Source organism: Sylvia atricapilla, chromosome 5 (assembly GCF_009819655.1).
Source record: "Sylvia atricapilla isolate bSylAtr1 chromosome 5, bSylAtr1.pri, whole genome shotgun sequence".
NCBI lineage: Eukaryota > Metazoa > Chordata > Aves > Passeriformes > Sylviidae > Sylvia > Sylvia atricapilla.
Window position 1 is genome coordinate 17,831,123 of NC_089144.1, and position 23,096 is coordinate 17,854,218.

A 23,096-nucleotide genomic window follows, 5' to 3' on the forward strand; every position below is an offset into this window, starting at 1 on the left:
AAAAAAAAAAAAAAAAAAAAATTGAGAGTTTGGCATTTGATTTTAAAGTGGCTATTCTTGATGTTTTCAGGTAATACAAAAAAAGGGAAGGAGTTTCAATGTGGAAGGGCAGCTTTGCCATATAAAAAAACCCCCAAAAACCTACTAACAAATATATTGTGGGACCACCTTTTTACCAGCTTGTCTATTGAACAAAGGCAAAATACAACCAACTTGGACCATTCAGGAGCGGTGTGCTCCTACATGCAGCTCTCCTGAAACTCCACATAGCCTGCAAGAACTTTGGCTGTAACTTCTCTTATGCATTGGCAGGGCAGAATAAAACAAGGCTGTGAACAGAGGATTATCAGGGAAACTACAGTCAAACTACAGGAAGACCAAATGACAGTTTTAGAAGTAACAGAACTTATAATTTGTGTAGTACAGCTAGTGTTCAAAAAGTAGCAGTTCCTTGCCAGGAACCCTAACATAAAAGAGAAGACTTTTGCCATGTGGGTCTCGCTTTTGGTACAAAGTTAACTTGTTCCTATGGCTTCTCTGCTATGAGTCCCCCCTGGGACAGAGCAGTTGGGGTCACAGATTGTCAGGAGACTCTTTGGCCGTCAGTGTGAAATCCAGTGCCCGGTGCATATCCTTGAGGCTTTCCTGGTGCCTTTCCCTGGACACGTGGAGTGCTCAGGCGTGACGGAGAAGCAGGTGGCAGTGAAGGGAGGGGAGATCCAGGTGCAGCAGCAGAGTGAGGCAGTCACCCTTTCAAAGCCTGGGCTGCTCTGTCCAGGAGAAGGCTGAAGCAGAAGCCACCCTGTGCACAGTTTTTGAGGCAAGGGCAGAGTGAGGGAGCAGAAGACTCCACCTCTGGCAGAGAAAGAGGCCAAGCCAGATAATGCAGACAACAAAAACCTCACAGAAGGGTGTCACAGTGTCAGAAATTTCAGCTGTGACTGTATCTTGAGCTCCCATGGATGGATGGACAGACAGACATGTGGGCAGGACAGATGGAGCTCTGTTTTGGCTTCAGGAAGAGCAAAAAGCAGGATTTGCCAGTTTGCTATGTACAACAATACTGCACTGTACACTTCATTAACAAGATGCTGCCTGCTACAGTCCAGCATTAATTAAATAAAATTCCTCTTCATCACAAATAGCAACAGGTGAGTATCTCTGTAGGAAGGAGAGCCAAACCCCACTGCTGTACATGACCCTACGTGGTGTCAGTCCTTCTGGGATAAACACAAGTGGCCACTCCACAGTGTCTAATACCTTATTGGCCTGCCTGAAGCAAAGAACTTTCCCTTTTTTCTTCCAATCCACTTGATCCCAATCCTGTTGGGACTGTTCTAGCACAAAACCATGCTATGACTTTCCCCCCAGTGCCACAACATTCCCATCCAAGTTAGGCAGTCTCTTTCAGCAGTCCCAGTTTCCGGAGTGCCTCTCTCCTGGCTTCTTCAGTTGAGCCACGGCCAGAAAACTTCACCGTTATCCCCTGGGATCGAAATCCTGAAGGTCTAGGCAGCGAACCTGACCTCCTCCTCATGTCCAGGCTTACACCAGCTTGTTTATAATCATTACAACTTTTCTCTGTGTTCTGCTGTGTGCTGCTGACTTTGTTAGTGGCAAGAGCCACCTCTGGTTTGATTGTTACAGTTTTGCCCATAGGAAGGAAAGGGCTGGGCTCACTTTTTAAAATCTCGTGGATGTTTTGATATCCATTGGTAACAGCCTCTGACTGCTTGGGCTGCACATCAAGCTGCTGAGTGCTTGGGGCATGGTCCACTTGGTCCTGAGCTGGCTTTCCCTTAACTAGGCCGAGTTTTGTCAGGGCTTCATAGCGTGTTTGCTCAGAGGAGAGATCCCGTAAGGAAGAACTTCTGTTCCGTGACAAGAAATCGTTTTTGTGCAGCTTCTCCTCCAGTTCAGCTGCCAGAAGAGCTCCCCCACTGATGTTGGCCAGCACCTGGGCCCGCCGCTCCTGGACGTTAACCGCTGCTTTGGAAATGGTCTCGCTGAATTCCTTGCCACTGACATTTGTTATGTTGATGTTGCTGGGGAACCGGTGCAGTTTGGGGGCGGGGGCAGGAGGGTGCTTGGGTGCTGTGGAATAATCACCGTTGGCTACCTGGCCTTTCTTCCTGTCGGGATTCCCTTCCTTGAGGGCGCAGGGGAAGCGCGCCCGGCTCTCCACCTGCTGCTCACAGATCTTCTGGGCCATGATGAGAGGAGTGGGGACGGAACGGAGCAGCCTGGGGTGCTGCACTGCAGGAGGGGGTGGAGGGGGAAGAGGAAGAGTCTCAGACACGGCTGGTGGTGGTGCAGGGGGGTGTGGGGGAAGGTCAGCAGGTACAGCTGGATGAGGGCTCTCGGCTCTCCCAGTGGCATCCAACACTAAAAGGCAAAGCAGCAGAGATGTCATTAACTCTTCACACAGAGCAGAAGGCGAGCTAAAATGCTTCTTTTGGCAGCATTTCTCCCCTCTCCCTACCTTTCTAACTCAACCTCAGCCCACACAGGCAGAAGAAACTGTAACTGAAGTCCCAGCAATGGCACCTCACAGGCAATGCTATATAGCTCAAATCACCGTGTTTACGTGTCACTATCACAGCCTCTCTGCCTTTCACTCACAGTCTGCATGTTGCTTCACTGTGCTTCAATGGCTGCTCTTTCATAAGAGTTTTGCAGTTCTTATTTTTTATTAAAACAGCCAGGAGAGGACACATTACGTCCCACTGTGTGTACTAGCTGATAGATTAATTGTCCAAACAGAGAGAACACACTCTACAGGGTGACAAAAACAACATGCCATATGCTATCTTGTCACAAACTCACTGATAGGATCCTGTGCCTTTCAGTCCCACTCAGAGTAACACTGAAAACAATCTGCTATCTTAAACCTCTTGGAGAAAATCTTAAAAAGTCTTGGAGAAGAGCAGACCATGAACAGGCTGGTGAATACAATCTGCCTTGCTGCAATAACTGTACAACAGTGACAACTCAGTTTCCAAGCAGAAGACTGAGATAGCAAACCAACAGCTTCATCAGATGCATGACCCCCAATACAGAAAAGGAAAAATTAGGAAAAAAGTTACAGTAGTAACAAGAATTTCAAAAACTCCAAGGCAAATTAAAATTACAGTCCACAGAGCTCCTGATGAGTAACAAATTTATCTTGAGGTAGTAAGGAAGGTACAGAATTTCTTTATCTGCTTCTATGGAGAACTGGAATAAGTCAGAGCTGGATCAAAGGGAAAACCCACATTTGCAAGAAACATAACTACCTGGTTCAGCATCTCTGCTGGAAGGGCCTTCATGGTCACTGCTCTCAGGTGTTGACTGCACTAAGTCAATGATATCTTCAGTCTCTGAATGACTGGACACATTTTCTTCTGTTGACCTTGGGGACTGACAGTGGATGCCACTGTCACGTAGGGCCATCTCCTCCAAGTCATCTTCTAAGGCATCTATGGTTTCCTCAAAGAACATGAGAACATCCTGTTCTTCATGAGTTAAGTATTTCATACTTTCATCATCCTACAAGGAAAAAACAGAAAAAAACCAAAGATTGATGCCTTCCCAAAGAAACATTTAGACATTACAATGCTACAGCACAAAAAAAACCAAAACAAAAAACCAAAACAAAAAAAAAAACAAACAAACCACCAAAAGAGCAGCAATTGGTAATACATCCTTTAGTTTAGCAAAGAATTCTTAATTTGAGTTGTACAGAACAAATCACTACAAGATCGTTAAAGCCATAAGAGCTATTAAAAAAAAAAAAAAAAAAAACAACAAACCAAAAAAAACCCAAATAACTCCAAACAAAAAAACCCAAACAAAACAAAAACCAAACCAACCAACCAAAACACTCCTACAGTCACTTGTGCCTTTGCAAGGGTTAGGATGGCTTCTGATTCCAAACTGAGGCAAACTGTGTCAGATCCAGGGACAAGGCTTGGGGAACAACATGAGAGGGAAAGGGTGCACTCAGGACAGTCCCAGAAATGGGTTGATTCCCTTTTAGCTCAAGTCCAAAGGGTGACTTGGCTTCTAGAGGCAAAGCTGGAGCTGAGAAGCATCTCTGCCACCACAAACTATAAATTATCCAGAGGTACATAAGAGATTGTAAAGAGGTAACAGTAAGGAAGGAGATTGTTTCTAAAGATTTTACCTTTGAGTTACAGAAAGGAGAACCCAAGAATAAATATGAAGACCTGTTCCCTACAGTATAGTGCCTTAGGCTATTTTCTTCAGCAGGAAATAATCCTGTAGACCACAGAAGTGATAAATAATCGCTTGGATGATCCAGTCTTCATTTTCTCTGAGTCACTGCTCTTAATTAACTTGATTAACACATTATCACTATGCAAAGCTGGGCAGCAATGCACTATACTCTTTTCCCTCCACCCTGGGAAACACTCACTTTTCCAGAAGCTTGGAGATGACAAAGAATTATTAAGAAAGGCACTGCATTAAAACAATGGATACAGGGAAGACATTTCTCAAGAGACCCTTGTAAGTTCTGGAATGCAAGTATATATTGTTGAAAAGCAAGTGAGGTTTTCCCTTTTCTGGACTGAATTTCTCCCCTGGCAAGCACATACTGGAAACTTTGCTGTCAGTAATTCAACAAGAAGTACCAAGGACACATCACTGCACGTGCAGAAAGGGTAAAAAAGTTACTTCTCAGTAGATGGCTAGGAGAATTTAGGTAAATACATAAAGGTATGCAGTACAAATATCCAAGAGGTAGCACGTTCTTGCTAGGGCAGCACAACTTGCTTCAAACTCACCATGCCTGTTCAGATCATCTTACATTAGATTAGACTAAAAAAACCTGTGTGTGGCTCTCAGCTCTACCTGTTAATTCCTTGCACAAACAAAGCTTTCATCCCCATTCTCAGCATTAAAAATAAGAACAAGGTAGCTCTGTAGTAAAGTAATGCCTATAGATTAAGAAATATAATGTGCTGCATTGTACCCAGTGGCAGTTGATCTCCAAGCACACAGTATGCTACAGATGAGAAAATAAATGCTTCAAGGCTCTTAGCTGCCTTTGCCTGTGTGGCCAATAGAACTTCTGGAGGGTGGGAAAGATGTAGAGAGGTGTGGTTATTTCTAACTTAGTCTTACTATCCACAGTGTACTGTCAGAATAAGTAACTTATTCCAGCTTGCAGCAAAACTGCTACAAAAGCTAAAATTTGGATGCCATTTGCCACTGCCAAAAGATGAACTTCAAAGGCTGACGTAGTCCACAGCTCGCACTCACCACATGTCAGTTTTCAAAGGCCAAGGAAAGTTTTACAGCTGCACTTGAAAAGCAAGAGACAGACAAGCCTTCCTTTTTTGTTTTTTTGGTTGGTTTTTGTGTGTGTGTGTGTGGTTTTTTCCTTAATGGATGTTGCAATCTCCTTCCTTCCCCACCCAAATACTCATAGGGCTGCTATGTCTAGTAGGCGAGAGAATGGCAGGAAAGGAGCCCTTGTTAGGGAGCCCTGAGCTGGAGCTGAGCAGAACTCCAAGAACCTTTTGTTGAGGGTGAGCTCATTGCAAGACCCAGACTTACACAGGCAAAGGAAAAGAAGAGGGGGTTGCATTTAAGAAGGTCGTAGTGGCAACAAATCCAGAGCGTGGTACAGGAATTACTGTGTGCACCTAAAAAAAAATGCTCCCACATGAGCTTAACTTGTTTGATCAAGAGCTGAGCAAAGAATAAAGCAAGGAAGCAAAGACTTCCCAAAGCACTTCCTTCCACTCTTTTCTGTGCTGCAAGACTGAACATTTTTCCATGCCAGGTAAGATTTGCAGGACAGCTTTGCCTGATTTAACCATCCCTCATGGATCTTGCTGAAATGAGCAGAGTAGGTAAAGGATCTAAATTGAGTAACCATTCCTTTGCAAACACATTTGTAATAAACAGCATACCAAGATGTGAAAGGCCAACTTCATCTCTGTTAGCACTTCAATTTGTTTCCTCATGCAAAGTTTCCTTCAAGACGATCAATGTCACATTTCATCAGAGAAAAAAAAAAAAAAAAAAAAAGAAACAAACCAAAACCAACTGCTCTGGAGAATAGGCAGTGTTAGGTCAGGGCACTGTACTGAGATGCAAGGCATCCAGTCTGGATAGAAACTCCCTCAGGCAAGGCATGTTTCAGTTTGCCAGCCAAGGAAACAATCCCAATTTCAGACACACAATCACAGTGGAAAAAAAAAACCTACTCAGGCTGGTCAAACCAAAGGAGCTCAGAGATGTAAAGCAAGCAGTGACTTGCTTTATTCCCACTTGCTTTACTCATATTATAGTAAAGCCTTCAAAAAGATGGGAGGAACTTTAGTAACATAAAGGTGGCAGTTTTAACTAAGGCTACCAAGTCTATTTGCAATTAGTTCATTTTCCATATATTCTAAGTACTGGAATAGTTCATATTCTTTCCAGGCTGGTTTTCCAGACCTCCTTTTTTCTTGATGAATCTGTGTTTTTTGACAGTGAAAGAAAAGTCTTTTCAGCTACTTGAGTTATTCACCTCATAGTTTCCATCTACTCCCTACTCTTGATACACAAACACACCTCCCTAAACTAAATCTAACATACACCTAAAACTACAAACATTAAACCTACTGCCAAAAGACAGCCTGAATTTGAAACTTGAACATTGTGCCTCAGCTTAAAATCACATTACATTAGGAGGATTAAAAGGACTGCTTGGACAAAAGAAATTTGGGATGCAAACAGCTGAAATAGCTGAGCATGCTCAGCTGGCATTAATATTTTAGATCTCTGTGGAGCCAAAGATTTCCTGCTTATGCCAAACAGGAAGGAGTCTGTTATAACAGTGTTTGGTGTAAAAGAGGAAAAAAAAGTAATAAGAGAATCTATTCTTTTTTCTATTTCACAGAAAAGATTTGTTGATTCCTTTCCTACCTGTTCAAAACAATGACTTATTATCCAGAGGCCCACAACTTTTCATACACATGTAAAGAAATTCTGAACATCAAATCCAGATCCAAAATCCTAAGACCAGCACAGCTTTGACAGAAACAGAACACCACAGGAAAGCCCAAGACATCTGCAGTGCTTAAAAAAAATCTTCTAAAACCTACTAAAGAACCAAACTTCATTTAGCAAAACACCAGGAGAATGCCAGATTCAACCGATTCATCAATCACTTGACAGCACTGAAGAATTAATAGGCACAATTCCATGGGAAAGAAGTGACTGGATGCTTCTCAAAAGGACTATGAAGGGATCAAACTAATGTATAGTACAAAGGCCAGTATAGCACCACATGGACCACAGTCTGTTAATAACAAGGCAGTTCCATTTGTTAGAAGGGGTGAAAAGGAAATCCTTGTGTGCAGGAACTGTATGAGAACACGTATAAAAGCTTTAGCACAGAAGTCAAGTACCTCTGACTAGATTTACAGGAAAGGGCGATGGAATAGATTGTAGTGTTGTGTTACTGAAGCTGGAAGCAAGTGAATTTCAGCTAAGAACATGAACTACTACACAGGATCAGACCAAAAAGGCCATTTAGCTCAGTAGCCTTCAACAGCTATGAACACGCAGGACTAGGGAGAGAGGCTGAAGGGGTGTTGCTGTACATTGGATGGACATTTTTTCCTCCTCTAAATCCTTCCAGTTTCCAGCAATACATGGCTTAAAGACTTCCCAGATGCATCGGCATCTGTGTATTTAATGGCCCTTAATGAGCTTTTCTAGCATGAATTCGTCTTATTGTTTGAGCCGTGGAAATGACTGGCATTCACAGCATTCTGTGGCAGGGAGCTCCAGAGTGTAATTGTGAACTGTGTCAAAAAGTGCTTCCTCTACAGCCCACTATCTGATGGTTTTGATAATACCATTTCATTTGGTGAAGAAGACTATAATATTGAGTGCTGTTTTCTTCAGTTTATGAGCATAATTGTACCCGTGTGCTTCATAAGAGGGAGCAAAGCATATAATCAATAGGTCCTAAGTGAGGAAACAAATTATCTACAAGCACTTAAAAGATAAACTAGATGAGCTAAAAATCATAAACTGACTAAATTACTCCTAACCTACTTTTAAAGAAAGAAAGCTGACTATCTATTTAAACTCTGAAGACATCTCTTTGATAAACAAAATTAGGCTGATCAGCCTATAGAAATTAAAGGGAAAAAGAAAGTGTTAGAACAACATTGAGAAAAATGGGAAGACATTTCAGGCAAAAGCCACTAAGTAATTTTCATAAAAAAATCAAATCATTTCACACCAAGCTCATTTCTCATGAGAGGGTTATTGACTTGACCAGTAGATACAAGCACAAGACATCACATACCTTGATTTGAAACCTTTATAACATGGTCCCCAAAAATAAACCCACAGATGAACAAAAAAAAAGATGCTGAGATGAACTTAATGCAAGGCACCTGCACAATCTGTGATTCTGTCAGTTTAAGTTCCATAAAGAGGGAAAAAAATCTGCTGTTCAGGGATGCAGATCTCATCCTGGGATATATTAACCAGGGTGATGACACAACAGCACATCCTCATTTGGAACACAGAGTTCAGATTCAGTTGCTGAACTTTGGAAAGGATGCAGTCAAGCTGGACAGGGTCCAGCACAAAGTGCTACAAGCCTAGCTGCACAGGAAGGCTCAGATAATGGAGCATGCTACATTTAAAACAGGGGAGAATGAATGGTGGTGGGCAGGTACAGCCCTATGTCCCTGTGTATATTTTGACATATAAAAAGTTGCCCACTCATATAATCACAACAAATGTTCTCTACATTCACTGAAGGTGAGACAAGTGGAAGTTAGCTTTCACATTACAGAAACTTTAATGCAAGTATTCCATGAAAAGTAGTGGAATATAAAAAGAAAACACTCTGGAAGTTCAGGAATGTCTACCAGCATTGGTTTAAAAAGCAGATCTGCCCACCCACTGGAATCATCTTTACCTACCAGATCCTGCCTTGAAGCACAACGATACAGTCTGTGCACAGAGCCCGAACTGCCTTCAGGATCTATATTCTCACTAGCACATATTACAGCAAGATCATTCCTTGCTAGGAGTCAGGCTCTTATTTTTCCAAGGCACACTGCTTCCAGGTCATACTAACATCAGTTTAAAGTGGATGAAGCATTGCATAGCTCTCTCCACACCCTGTAAGGAATGGCTTCCACCTGCCCTAAGGCAGCTGTATCCATACAAAGCAAACAGTCAAAAATTCTTCTCATTTTTTGTGTATTGTTATTAGGCAAAGTCCTTGGACACGGTGAAAGGTCTTGTAGTACAGTAAAGCCTGTGCAGTATCAATGTCAAGGGGCAAAACCACATTCATTTTAACAAAGGAGTTTGTCTCAGGACTTTCCCTTGAATGTACCTGAAGTGCAGCTCAGCATCACAAGACGCATTCAAATTGTGAGGAAAAAAGGTGGCAGTGGGCTAACAGACACATGATCTGTCCTCTTCCAGACCCCCTAAATCCACACTGGATTCCCAGTGGATTCTCTTCAGGGAGGCTGAAGTAAAGAGATACCAACATGGTGCACTTAGAATGCCAGGTCTGTTGCATCTGAATTATCTGTACTGATCCAAAAAAAGGAAAAGGATCATAGCAACAAATTTATAGGCTACAAGAGAGATCAAAACTACAAAACAACCAAGTCACCCCTGAGTTAAATGGCCGAGTCTCACCCCTGAGCTAAACACTGAGCCAGCTCAGAATACTCACAGCATAGTTGCTCTTCATGCCTATGTAACCAACATTCAGAATGTCACCTGTACTATACAAGGAATCCTGGAGTGACAAACCATCCTCAGTGATTGGCTATCAAATCTTGCTAGAGCCAGGGAGGAAGCTTGTTTGAAGAAATAACAAATCAGAACAAGCAAAATCTCTTTGGTAGAGTCATAGTCTCTCCCAGTTTAAGTCATTTGATTAGTGATCAAATCAAATAGTCACTTGAACAAATTCTAGAGGTCACTACTGCCCCAAAAAGTGGTGGTGAATTGTGGCATTAACCAAAGGCAAAAAATAAAAACCGCAGTGTGATCTACCAAGAAGAACAAGAACTCACTATCCCTCAAAGCTAATCATTCATGTTCAGATACAGAAGGTAAAGTACTGAAGCTGCAGCAACAGATCCAAGGCACTGACACATATTATTAGTGCAGTTCCAATTAGCACAGCTCACTTCAGGTACAACCAGCACCTCTGCCATGGTTTTCACAGGTAGCACAATTGTCCTAGCACATTAGTCACATGTAGAAACTAAAGCAGTTACTCATGGCTGAGAATAGATACCCAGTCCAATTATCAGAGAGAAGCACTGAAAGAAGGATTGGCTTTAAGAAGTTGGTCTGTGCCTATTCAGTCAGTGCAACAAGACAAATTGCTTAAAAAAACCCCAAGACCTAGCTTTATCTTCAAATTAAGTGTCCTTAAATTGCTGCAACTGTATTTCATGGCAAGTTAATTCTTTTACCATATGTCAAGCAGTGTCATTCCAGACTGGGTTTTGGAAGCTAGAATTGCCAAGAACAGAGTGTTTTTGTTTGCCCTCACCCTTGGATAAGGGCAACTGATCCCATGCGTCAAGAAAATACACTTCTCTCAAGCAGATGTATGGATTCCCTCTTTGTTAAAAAGAACCCAAAATATATGTGCAAATTCATGTCCTCATATGTTATAACTTTTATAGTTACTAACGTACATGTGAGATGAATATATCAAGGCATACATTGCTCTCATCTCAATCTGCTGTGACAGATTAGGCAGAATAAATCCAGACCTGAACATCTATAATTTCTATGGATATACTCCTAAAAATCAAGGCAGTATCTTGCTTTCCATTTAAAAAATAAATTTGGCTTAGAGGCCTGCAGTTGTCAAAGATTAACTAAAAGCATCACTATATAGGTAAGAGAAGTTGAGAAATCTGGCAAAATTAAACTGAAGCGACAGCAGCTGGCTGGGAAGGATCCCATACACAGAATTTTAAGACCTTTTTAGCACATGGCAAATTATGTCCATCTCCTAGTCATTCCTAAACTGACAACCAGTTCCCAGCAAGTGATGCCAGCACACACAGGATGCAGAACCAGCCAGGAGTCAGCCAAACCAGCTGTGAGCAGTCAGCAAAGGCTAAAGCCAGTCCAAGAATTTGTCCCTATTATCACATCCCTGGGTTTGTTTGAATTCCACAGATGCAATACAAAGGTTATATTTAGTGACTAATGCAGTTTGACACTGAGAAGCTTAAGAGCCTGGGTTTTTACTATCAAGTAGGAAGAAACCTGCAGCATTTATGACAGAAATGGGCCTGTCATAAAAAGCACTGTCACACTTCTTTCCTTTGCAGTGCCATTACAAGAGACCAAAAAAAATCAAAGCCAACCCTGACCTTTCTTGCCATGTCTCTAGGTGAACAGATCCAGGAGAGTGATAAATGAAGAGGCAGTTAGGTCTTTAGTTGCTTCTGTTTCAGAGTCCCAAGAAGGTCCAGTGTGCCTGAAAACACATCCCCTTCTTTCTCAGAACTGACATAACAGAAATTCTTTGTCTACATGAAGTTATCTATCCCTTTTTTCTCATTAGCCATCAAAGCTTCTGCATCTTCTGAACTTTTATAACAAAACTACTGAAGCAAGAAGATAATGTCTCTAGGAACATGATCCAGCAATTAGGCAGCATTTCCTTCATGTTCAGTTTAACACAGACCTCTTCTCAAATTCAGAAACTGAAATTATTGCCTGTATTGAGAAGAGTTTCTATTGTCCAACCCATTACTCTACACATCCAAGTTACCAGCCTTATTGGACATGTCACCTACTACAGTGCTGGAAGAGGAATCATGGAAGGGGACCTGTGGCACCACAATTAAATTTGTTGATACACAACTCTATGTTTTCATGCACAAACTCAAACAAGACAAACTAAAGGCTCTGTGAACTGCTAATTCACAGGTCTGATGGGAATTGCCTAAGCCTGCAGCCAACTTTTACTCCATCTATAAATTACTGCATTACAGAGTAGGAAGGGATTCCAATTCTAGCTGATGCATCATCATATGGGTTATCACATGGCAGGATCTAGTTGGACTGAGGGAATTTACGTCACTTTCTGACACAGCAGACCTGGGATGAGACTGTACAAACAGACTGATTTATACATAGCTTTCTTATTCAATACTGATTTTTTCAAGAGTCTAGTCTCATGCCTGCTACTGCAGCTAAGAATAAAACCCAAGGAAACATGATTGACTATTACTATGTTAATCTGGAAACTGTGGTAGAGTAATAAGTGAAATTAACTCACAATTCTGTGTAAAATTTGGTTGTAATTCTCTAGCAAAATACTACTTCAACTGTAATTCTCTAAAATTCAACCAGCTTTCATAAATTAAACAACATACACTAACTTCCTGAGTCCAAATTGTGTACTTAACCTCCCCCACCCCGATCCTATACAACTTTCTTCTAGAACAGATCAGAAACAGTTAAGGAACTAAATTTCATCATATTTGTTTTGTGTTTTAACTAGCAACACAAGCTGAAGGATATAGAGTCTTATTAACAGTAAGTATTTTCAGTAGAAACAACAAAAAAAGAACAGCTTTAGAATTGCCTCCAGGTGCCAGAAAACACATAGTAGCACAAAACCATGAGTGTGTCTGAGGTATACAGGTTTTGCCATTTAGTCTTTCACAGAAAACTACCACATTAAAAGGAAACTATCAGGGAGGGCAGAGGGAGAGACAGAAAGTCTAAGTCCATGTTTAAGGCAAGACAGAGATTTAGATTTTCACTTACGGCAAGCATGTTTACCAGAGTGCTCTTTCCTCAATTAAAAATGGATGCTTTTCAAATGGTTGGGACGATAAAAAAAAGATGGAAGGAACCATACCTGCTTTCTAGGCTTAGCCTGTCAGAGTACAAAGTGTACTGTTGAGTTCAGTACCTGATTCACCCTGCTAATTAGGAAGAATGCAGAAGTGCATCCTACTCCCTCAGTTACTCACTCACGATTTAAATGGCCACACACTCATACTCACTAATGTGAGCAGGCTTTGTTTGTGGTGACATATTTGTTACTCATCTAATTAAGGTGGAAGAAGATGAGACTTTTACTCGGGAGCATCAACAAAGAGATTAAGCAAAAAGCAGTGTGTAGAACAACCACTATCCCAAAGGTTCTTTATGAGCTATTTATGAAAGCAAGGGCAGAGCAGCCCTTACTGCCAGTCCTGGTTCTCTGGGAGGAAAGGCTGGAAAGAAGCTCTCAGAGACAATCAGACCAGAATAACAAGCTGTTATACCAAAGCTGAGAAGTTATTTCTGGCCTTTGAGTTTAACAACCGAGACAACACCACCAACCACTTAGGATTAGAAATTACAAAAATCAATCTTAATTAAACAAAAATCATGTGACATGGACAGAGCTATTAATGTAATCTCTATCAGTAAGAGCAAGGCTCATTAAAACACTTACCAAGGCAAGATTTCTGCACCTAGCTTGGCTGCCATGATTCTCCACACTGCCAGCCCTTTCCATGCTCCCATGTGTGTGCTCCGGAGAGATTTCAGCTGCCATTTCAGGAGAACCCGCCAGGAGATTGCCAGGCATCACACCCTGACTTACTGACCCCGATGCAGCACAGAATGCCATCAGGGTGTTACGTGGGGCTGCTCGCTTTATTCATGTCTGGAAACAGAGAACAATGTGGTATAGGGTTAAATCTGCTTGGTAAAACACTTGAAAAGGAATGGAAAATAAATGGAAAAAAAAACCCACCAACCCACACAAGTTAATAGAGGGGATACCTTTATTCCATGAAACACATCTACCACTTTATGGGCATCTTTTAAAAAAACTAGTTTTGTTCAAAAAGATGACTAAAAATCCAACATAGAAAGGTTCTGTACCCCATCTCTCAGGCTTCCAAACCAGATGTCTATGGACAGTTAGAAGAAAAGACCCTGCATATACCCTTGTCCTACAAATTCAGTTTGTGTTTTCCATTATGACACATCATTAACAGTAATAAAATCCCACTGGCTGAGACACCAACTGGCCCAGCTCAAGTACCTTTACCTTTATTTGGTTTTAAACAAGAATTCTATTTATTGGATCACATGAGGGAAACAGAACCCCATTCATCTCCTAACACTGCTGCAGTTAACTTGTGCTACTGAAGCAGCTCTATGCCACCTGCTTCTGGTGAAAGATCCAGGAGCAGAACTTGGTGCCATTTTTGCACCAGTGCATTACAAATTGCATTTTAAAGCTTCAAGAGCTTTTATTTCACTCAGCCATGAAGAAACAGTACTTGTACATTTGGAAAACACTTACTGAAATAGACATATGCACCAGCACTCACTGGAGCAAAACCCCCCCCGTACTTTAAGCTTTCCCAATGCCCAGTTCTGTAAAACCTCTGAATTGTTGTCATCTCCCAAAACACTCTGACAGAACTTTCTCTTTTATTATCAAGGACACAAACACAAAAGTCATCTTAGTGCACTAATAGCATGAGCAGGGGGTAGGCAAAAAGTAAAACCTAGCTCATTCCTCTCTCCAATACATTAAACCACCCTCTGCAACGGGAAATTGCCTTGCTTGATAACAGTCCATCTTTTCACCCACCCTGCCTGTGACCCATGAACAGCAGTGACACATTCCTCAAAACAGCTGGTTCTGAGGTGCCACGTTATATGCAACCAGCTGGGAAATGGACACCATTCCCCTGACACTGCACAAATTAAATGAGATGCTCCTGCTGCCCAAGTGCTTCTCCCTTTATTATGGCTCGAGAGACGACATGAGAAGCAAAGTCAAGCCCACATTTCCAATTCAATTGGATTACTTCTCCTTGCTCCCCACAGCTGTGGGCTGTGGGCTGAGAAACCAGAGCCTTCTGGTAAGCTGATTAGTGTTTCATAGCAGTGAGATAACATCTGCCAATACTGAGCAACACTTCCATGCCGCTGATCCCTCCTCCCAGGAGAGGGCTATGACATTACCAGAGGTGCGTCGCAGCACCAACGTGTCCTGTGGGAAAGCTCCCACACAATGTAGCTAGGCTGCAGTCCAGCAAGTCTTGGAAGCACATCCACAATCCAGAGCACTGGGTTGCCACAACAAAAACATCTCATAGCCCTTCTCAGGAACAGTAGGTCTAATGATCAATTTTAGGCTTGCCTTTAAACAAAAAGAACACTCTTCCTTTTCTTTTTATTAAGAACTTTAGCTATCAATGATACAATGCATCCTCAGGATAATGGGCTTAAAGTGATGCTCAGAGAGGTAGAAACATGTTCATGGTCCTGGTTTTCAAACTCTCAGGACAGGCAGACACAGGAGGATTGAGGCAGCTGCTATACCTCTGGCTGCTACTGCAGAAAGCTAAACAGGAAAACAGCAGCCCAGGAATGGAACATACCCTCCAACAGCAGCTCCATCTACAACAAACCCTGTGGTGCTGAAAAGCCACACACAGACATATCCAGACAGGAAAAAATACGCAATTTTCGGAAGCCAACATTATCAGTGAAAATCTTGACTCCTCTGAAATCCTACATGTGTACAAACACACAAAAATGCATATATGATTTTTAGAAGGCAAGGCTATCAGAGAATCTTGACACCTCTGAAATTCACAGAAAACTCCCACTGACTTCAGATTCCATCCTTTGACTGCCAAGGCAATGTTCAGATGGAAAAGAGAGACCAGCAAGAGGTGAGTACTTCTACTGACATTCAACACAAGGCAAATATTATTTCTCTTCAGCACTTTTAAGTTGCAGCATCAAATTTTTATCCAGGTGTCCACCAAATAAACTGAATATGCCATGTTACAGATATGCATGCTATAGACAACTATGAGATTTCTCGAATTACACTCAAAACTATGAACATTTTATGGACTATATTATGAAAGGTCACTGCTGCAGATTACAATAGATATAAATAAAACCTACATTTAAAGACTAACCAGGAGAAGATATTAATTGATGTTACCAAGAAACGAGTCGAGAGGGCCAGATTTTGAGGGAGAAGTATTTAGGAGCATTGTTCTGCTTCCTCCAACAGCAGTACCTCAGTTTAACCAGGACTAAGTTCATGGCAGGCTATCTGCATTCAGGACAGCAGGAACACCCAGATTCAGCAGCAATAAACATTAAAGCCACGAATTCTAAATAACAACAAATAACTCTGCTCCCAGCAAGCTGCCATTACTCATTGTGGAGCTCCAGTTCAGATGTTTCACAAAGCTGCTGAACAATGACTAAAGGCAGTGAGTGCCAATGGTTCAGAGAGCCGCCCACACAAGAGCCAGTATCAAACATTACAGCACCGGTCCTGCTTTTGTGTTGGAAGCTGTGGCTTCTCTGGGAGTTTTACTCATTTCAGAAAAGCTTAGGAGCTGTGCAACGGCCTGTGAGCCTGCAGAAAAGGTGTGGGGGATGATTTTTTTTTCCCCTTTTACATCATCCTTAACACATCAAAGGTACATGTCAATAAAATCATAATCCATTAATATACATTATTTCTTCTTTCCTTTGCTGTGTTTTTTATGCTTTGAGAAACTCCTACACCTTTGTACAGTGTCTAGAGCAGCTAAAGCTGATGTGAGGCTGCCCAGCATTGCTGCAATACATACAGTATGTTTTACAAATTCCTCTCCTAACCGTGGTTAATAATGAAGTCCCTTCACCTTCTTTATGTCATCTCTATCAAGTGAAAGACTTTATAGGTTTAAGATAGAAATAGTCAAGAATCTAACAGATTGCCAGACCCTACTGTCTGTTTCAGTAGGATTGCCAAGGTAACAAGCAGGGTTCAAAAACAAGGTAACCTTGCTCAGAGAGAGCAGGAACAGCAGGACACAAGGCAGCTGTTCCTCTTGACCTTCAGAGATACATTAAATATGAAAGTTGCTTGCAATGGGATTTGTTGTTCAGTCATTGTAGCTGGGTATTTTTTAGCTTGGCTTAAGAGATGTGTGCCTGTACCATTAGGGATTATTAATAATAATAACAAAAAAATCAGACCATGACACAGGAGTGCAGAAGTGTGACAGGAACAGTATTATTTGCAGAGAGGATCCCAGATATTAAACCAGAAATTCACCTTGGGGCAGATGTGATTCTATTACCTGAAGTGATCACTTCTTGGTTACAGAGATAGCCTTCATGAGATATTTAAAACAATACAAGTCACATATCATGCATGTTTTTAAGACAGCAGAAGGAGGAAATTGAAAGATTCTAAAGTTAGCACTGAATTTCACCTCCACAGATTTAATTTTGCTTTGACAGAGGCAAATAATTCAAAGAAAATGTATTAAGTTGCCATCAAAGATAAGGTGCGGTCTGTCCTTTCAAAAAGGAGATGTTTATAGTTCTGCTGACTAAGGTTACTTCTTCACTGAAGCTCAATGTTAGCATTTACAAGGGACTGTTTCTATAGTAGCAGGAGATTGAAAGAATTTTTTATTAACAATCCTGTTTGAAGACTAGCTTAATAGGCAAAAAGATCAATCCCACAAAAGTGCAAGACATTTAAATGCTAAAAATCAACTGCTACGTAAGCCAGGAGCCAAAAGTCAGCAGACAGCACCAGGCCATTAATGGCACAATATACTTAAGGTGAGTGGACAATTTTTAGAAAATTATCATGCATTTTTAAAAACGCACAAGATCAGTCTGTCCCTTTCACTATATATTCAATTTCTAGAATACACTCCTTGCATGAAACCTTTCTCAAGATAGATTTCTACACCTTGTTGTACTCTGAGCATCACAGAGACTTCGCCTTTGTTCTTAACCAGCTCTTTCTCAGTGATTCAATTGAAACAGAAGTGGCCAGTGAACTTCAAGGTTGGTTTAATCTGTCAGCTGTGCACAGACATTGCAATGCACACACTCAGCTCTGCACGTACCAACAGCACCTTGCACTCCATGGTGGTGGTTGAGTTTGGAGAGTTAAGCATCTGGAAACACTGTGTGGTCATTGGAAGTGTTACCATGGGATGGATTTTATAAAAATGATGGTACAGGGGAGACCTTGATCAGCCTCTGACAGTTGGCAGCAGAGCAGTAAAACAAGGCAAAGGAGATTAGGAATTCATTCAGATTCCTGCATGCTGTGGTCAGGAGACCACAGTGCTTCCCAAAACAGGCCAGGTATTTGTGTCTAATAACCTCATGAATTTTTCCTTGTTTTAAGTGCTCCTGCAACATACCTTTGAACCAGCTGTACAAGACCAGAGCTGAACAAAACCAGCTGGCCCCATGATATATCTTCACTGAGCCACTGCTGTTCTAAACCCCTCAGAACTATCCCATTTCCTCCTTCTGAACAGGGCTGTCAGCAACTGAATTCTTCTTACCTCCTTCAGTCTGTGAAATACTGACCTGAGCTTTAGGGGTAACCCTACTCTTGTGATATACAGTAAGACTGAAGCTTTCTGGTTAAAGAATAGACTAATAGTAACAACAACGGCAAGTTGACTAATTCCAGGAGTCCACAAGAGAAACTGATGAGGTTTTGCTGAACATATAAAAACCCCACAGATTCAGACAGTAAATCTATAAGCTGCTCTTACAGAAAGAAACAAAGCCCAACTGAAGTAACAACAGACAGCACCTGATGTTTAGGAACCAAGGTAAACCAAAACTGGCCAACAAGGTTAAATTCTGACTTTTCTTCTGAACATCGTAAGTGGAAGCTTGTGATAACATTGCATATGATTCACAGTCTTTATCTGCTCATGAAAAATCCCATGGGTTCGAAACAGTCATGGCTATTTAACATCCAGTAACCCAGAAACATTCCTGCCCTTGTTCAGAGAGGAACTGTCACCACAGTATGGCCAGACAAATAGAAATGCTGACCATTAATAGAAAAATAAAAACAACAACAACAAAATACAGACGTAGAATCCATGACAGTAAGGTCTGCTATACAAAAGCCACGCCAGCAGTATTTTTATAGACATTTCCTTGGACATCAATGTTGATTTGCAGAACAGGTGACAAGTAGGACTGAACAATGTTTTGCCAAGTGAAAACTCAGGGGGCTCTCATGGCAGCCCATGACAGATATGCAACTACATCAAAGTAATTACACAGTGACAACAGCCACACAAATCTCCCAGAATTCATTGTATGTAACCCCAGTAGTTTGTTTTAAACTTCCTGGTTTCTGTGGCACACTTGTGACAATTCAAACTTTCCTCTACAGGCTGGGGAGCTACAAAATCCGTTAGTTTTAGAGCTAAAAACAAAGATTCTCTCAGTCCTCTAAATCTGGAAGCTGAAGCCTCAAGAAACACACTGAATGTCATTCATGCAACTTGCACTAGAATTTGTGAGAGCTGCCAACAGTGAAATAACTAATCCTGTGTACATACATTTTTGAAAGAGCTAGATGGGCAAGGCACCAATTCACTGAAACTTAAATCTGTCTGACTTCACTAGGACGTTCTATCACACACTTAAATGGTTCAGTGAACTGGATTTCAAATGTAGCAACCACTTAAAAAGAAAGGAAAAAAATCACAAACCAATATTTTCATCACCTAAGTAATAATTCAATTACTACACTGAATTCTCAAAATCATGCTTTGCTCAGAAACAACGCCTAAGGTCACACCTTTGACCAAGTTAATCCAAGCCTGATGATACCAGAAAATGAGGATTCCATACAGTGTTCATTCTTAACTGGTCTTTCTAGATTTTCAAGAACATTATTTTTACTGTTTTGAGACCCTATGCTTTAGAGACTTCATTGCATACAACCAAGCCAGCACAAGAGCATAGCTCATCACTGCCTCATAGTCCTCTCTGCAGTGTTTGGGAAATGCACCTTCTTTTAAGGCAGTGGAATACCAGTGCAGGATTTGATGATGCTAAGCATATTGGTCCAGCCTCAAGACAGAGTTTATCAGAGTAAAAAAAAGCATCTGTGACGCATGTACCCACACATCTTTGCCTTTTCCCTTGCAAATAATCTGTTCCCAGTTCATTACATCATCAACAGCATCAGCTGAATCCTGTTGCCTGAAATGAAGGCCAGTGGCAAAGGCTCCTATACAACATAGTGGATTATATCACCAGAGATCACTAAAGTGCTCACATTTCCCACTCATTTACAGTGACAGAATCCCTTACTGCCCCAACTAAAAAATAAAACTACACCCAGTGACAAGTAGTTACTTCTCTGTAGATTAAGGTCTTACCAAAGAGAGCAATAAGGCTCTCACTGATACTCTCCAGTTGAGATTTGATGACCAGTAGCTGCCCAGTGGGAGAACTACATGTTCTCCCAGAGCTGCCTTCTCCAGTTCTATATGGGGCTTTAAAAACATCCAGGTGATGCTGAGCTGAGCTCTCCTCTGACTTCAAATGTCCTTACGCAAACTTCAACAAGGAAAGCATCCCATTCTTTTCAAGTCACTCTTTTTAAATCTCCCCTGTTAACATCAGGGTGGTGCTATCTGTGACAGCCAACACTTTAGAACCATGAAGTGTACATAAACAATTTCAGGCACAGACGCCCCTGTAATTAGTCAACTTCTGTCTTGTTACAGGTGCAGCATTGCTGGGGTTTAGGGTTTCATTATGTAACTGCTGCTACAGTCATAGCCATGGTGAGCCAAATCCTGTTTTACACAGTATTTAGGATAACAAGACAATTTTCAGCCCCAGTACAGCTGTGTCACAGTCTCACAACTGGATTTTAGGCTGCTCTCCTATGTTTCTTTTTGTGACTGCTGTGCTAGTGTGGGGAAGAAAGCACAAAGCATGGGTGTTTACTTTAAAAATTAGCTACTTTTTGACATTTCATTCCTATGTAAGTACATAAACGTCTGCCTGCCCAAGGTAAACAAAGCTGAAAACAGCACTGGCAAAACAGAGCAGTAGCGTCTTGGCCCTGGACTTTACCTGGTATAATAAAGCATAATACATACACACTCAATTGAAAATAATATATTTAAGCAGTTAGTTATACTGGAAATTAAAATCACTCACTTTTATTTATTAATTAAAAAAAGAAAAAAAGAGAAGGGAGGATTTGGTAACAGTAACAGCCTGTCTGGCTGGCTTTGAAAGCCACATTCATATGCTCATTTATTTTCATGCTCCAGTATTTCAGAAGGTCAGTCAGCCTGAGACTTGTCAACTGCTCAGAAGTTAGGTTGTTCCAGTTACTATATCCAACCAGCAGTCTGTCTGCCAACATTCTTGGTTAATATTTCTCTCAGAGGCATGCAGAGAAAAAAGCAGCTATAACTAACAGGATGAGAAGAGTGTTACTACTGACAAAACAGAGATGCAATACAGAAATCTCCCTGTTCCTTTCTAATGCCAGGCATTACTTGCACTTCTAGTCATAAAACTCCAATCTACTCATTCAGTCCCTACTGTAAACCCCCCAAACAAATCATTAATAAGAAAGACACTGCTGGGAAAATCTATTCCATTTCTCAGAAATAAGTAATCTTCATTTCTTAGAGACCCAAGAAAGCAACTTTCCCCCCCCCTCTCCTTTCATTGTTTAAGCATCAGTTCCCCCATTATACAACAGTAATTCCTACAGAAGAAGGAGAAAAGCCACAATGATAATTCTTTAAAGTATTACCTGTACAAGGAAGGCCATCTACAATGCTGCATTAGTCAAGGATCTATGTCAAAGTCTTAAAATAATACCTTTTTATTAGCATAAGCCAGAAATTGCTAAAGCTTTTAAAGCTAAGACTTAGGCTTTAGGGTTTGGAAAGAAGTCTTTCCTTCTGTGCCTTTCATAAAAGGGAGGGGAAGGCAAAAACTGTTACATTTCTGATACTTGTTACAGTTTAAAATCCTTGGAAAATGTTTAGAAAGATTCAGAAGAGCTATCTTATCTCTTTCCTATTTCATCTGCATGCTTGTTACCACAGGAATCATCTCTTGCTACACTCATGCACAGGACCAAGCACAAGAGAGCTCCACTTCCAGCAACCTCCTCTCACTGCCGCACTAAAACAAAAACTATTCAGGAAACATGCCCTTGAGATCCTGGATTACTGAAAATCCCCAGAGTGTTTTTAAGGCTGTCCTTTCTCTTTACACGCACGAAACCTCACCCAAACCACCTAAGATTAAGATCTTAAGAAGCACCAGCCATCTCATCCTTACCACCTCCAGATGGAAAAGGCACCTGACAGGGGGAAGGGGAAGGAAAGTATCCTGAACTCGAATGCGCTGCGGTTCACACCAACAGCTTTCCCGATGGAAACCCTGAATTGCAGACAGTCGGAAAGCGAAGAGGAGGTACAAGGCAGCTGCTCCTCATCATCCTTAGTCAGGCAGGAACAATACACATAAAAGTTTTACAGGTATGAAACCTTTATTTGAATGTATTTTTTTTTTGAAGTTGCCGATTAGCAGAAGCAAGTTTTAGGTTATGGTACGGAGGAAAATCCACAAGAGTAAAAAAAAAACTTCCTCACAGCTCAATGGCGGGAAGCCAAGCCTTACACACGGCAGGGCAGCAGTTTGCTGACAGTTTTGGTACACGGGCGGGAGAAGAAACACTAACCCAGGCTCAAAGCTGCTCTCCGGGGCTGTGCCGGTCCCTGTCCCTGTCCCCGGTCCCGCCCGCCGCCCAGAGCCCGCGCAGCGCACGGAGCACCCGGCGTCCCGGCCGCCACTGCTCTTGGAACAGGAGGAAAGAATAATTAAGAATCCATTAGTGAGTAATAAGAGCAACGCCGAACCATTCCCGTGGGGGGCTGGCAGGGGCGCGCAGCTCCGCGGCCTCTCCCCGCAGCCAGACCGAGCCGGGGCCGGCCGGAGCTCGTCCCCTCACGCCAGCAGCCCCCGGAGCCGGCGGGGACGAGCCCGGGGGCAGCCAAACCCCCTGAGCCCGGGGCCCGCGCAGGGCGAGGGGAGCCCCCCGAGGAGGGGCGGCACTCACCGGCTTCGGGGTCCGCGCCTCTCCCCAGCCGAGGGCGGCAGGAGCCCGGGCAGGTGTCCGGAGCAGCGCCGCGGGCTCCGCCGCGCCGCCGCCCCGAACTCATGCGCACTGCGCCGGCCGCCACCCACGGCGGGCGGATAAAGCG

The 23,096-nt window shown here is 42.1% G+C and overlaps 1 protein-coding gene across 3 annotated transcripts; it reads right to left on the bottom strand.

Annotated features, from left to right (window-relative positions):
* Positions 1-21: 21 nt before the first annotated feature.
* Positions 22-23,096, bottom strand: PROSER2 (proline and serine rich 2). Of its 3 annotated transcripts, none has more exons than XM_066318833.1 (5): positions 22,952-23,088; positions 22,574-22,684; positions 13,478-13,690; positions 3,276-3,528; positions 22-2,385 (listed from the first exon to the last, which is right to left on the bottom strand). In XM_066318833.1, exons 3-5 carry the CDS (start codon positions 13,652-13,654, stop codon positions 1,394-1,396), a joined length of 1,422 nt encoding a protein of 473 aa, XP_066174930.1. In that variant the 5' UTR covers positions 13,655-13,690; positions 22,574-22,684; positions 22,952-23,088; the 3' UTR covers positions 22-1,393. The 3 variants fall into 3 exon arrangements, with proteins under 3 accessions (XP_066174930.1, XP_066174931.1, XP_066174929.1); XM_066318834.1 differs by having other exon boundaries at positions 22,574-22,689; positions 22,952-23,066; XM_066318832.1 differs by lacking the exon at positions 22,574-22,684 and having other exon boundaries at positions 22,952-23,096.

Bases quoted from the DNA above. Each gene is read 5' to 3' on its own strand.
- PROSER2 (XM_066318832.1), bottom strand. From the start codon at position 13,654: ATGGCATTCTGTGCTGCATCGGGGTCAGTAAGTCAGGGTGTGATGCCT. The intron at 3,529-13,477 runs GTAAGTGTTTTA...TTTTCCTTGTAG, and splicing joins GGTGCAGAAATCTTGCCTTG to GATGATGAAAGTATGAAATA. The intron at 2,386-3,275 runs GTAGTTATGTTT...TTTGCCTTTTAG, and splicing joins CAGCAGAGATGCTGAACCAG to TGTTGGATGCCACTGGGAGA.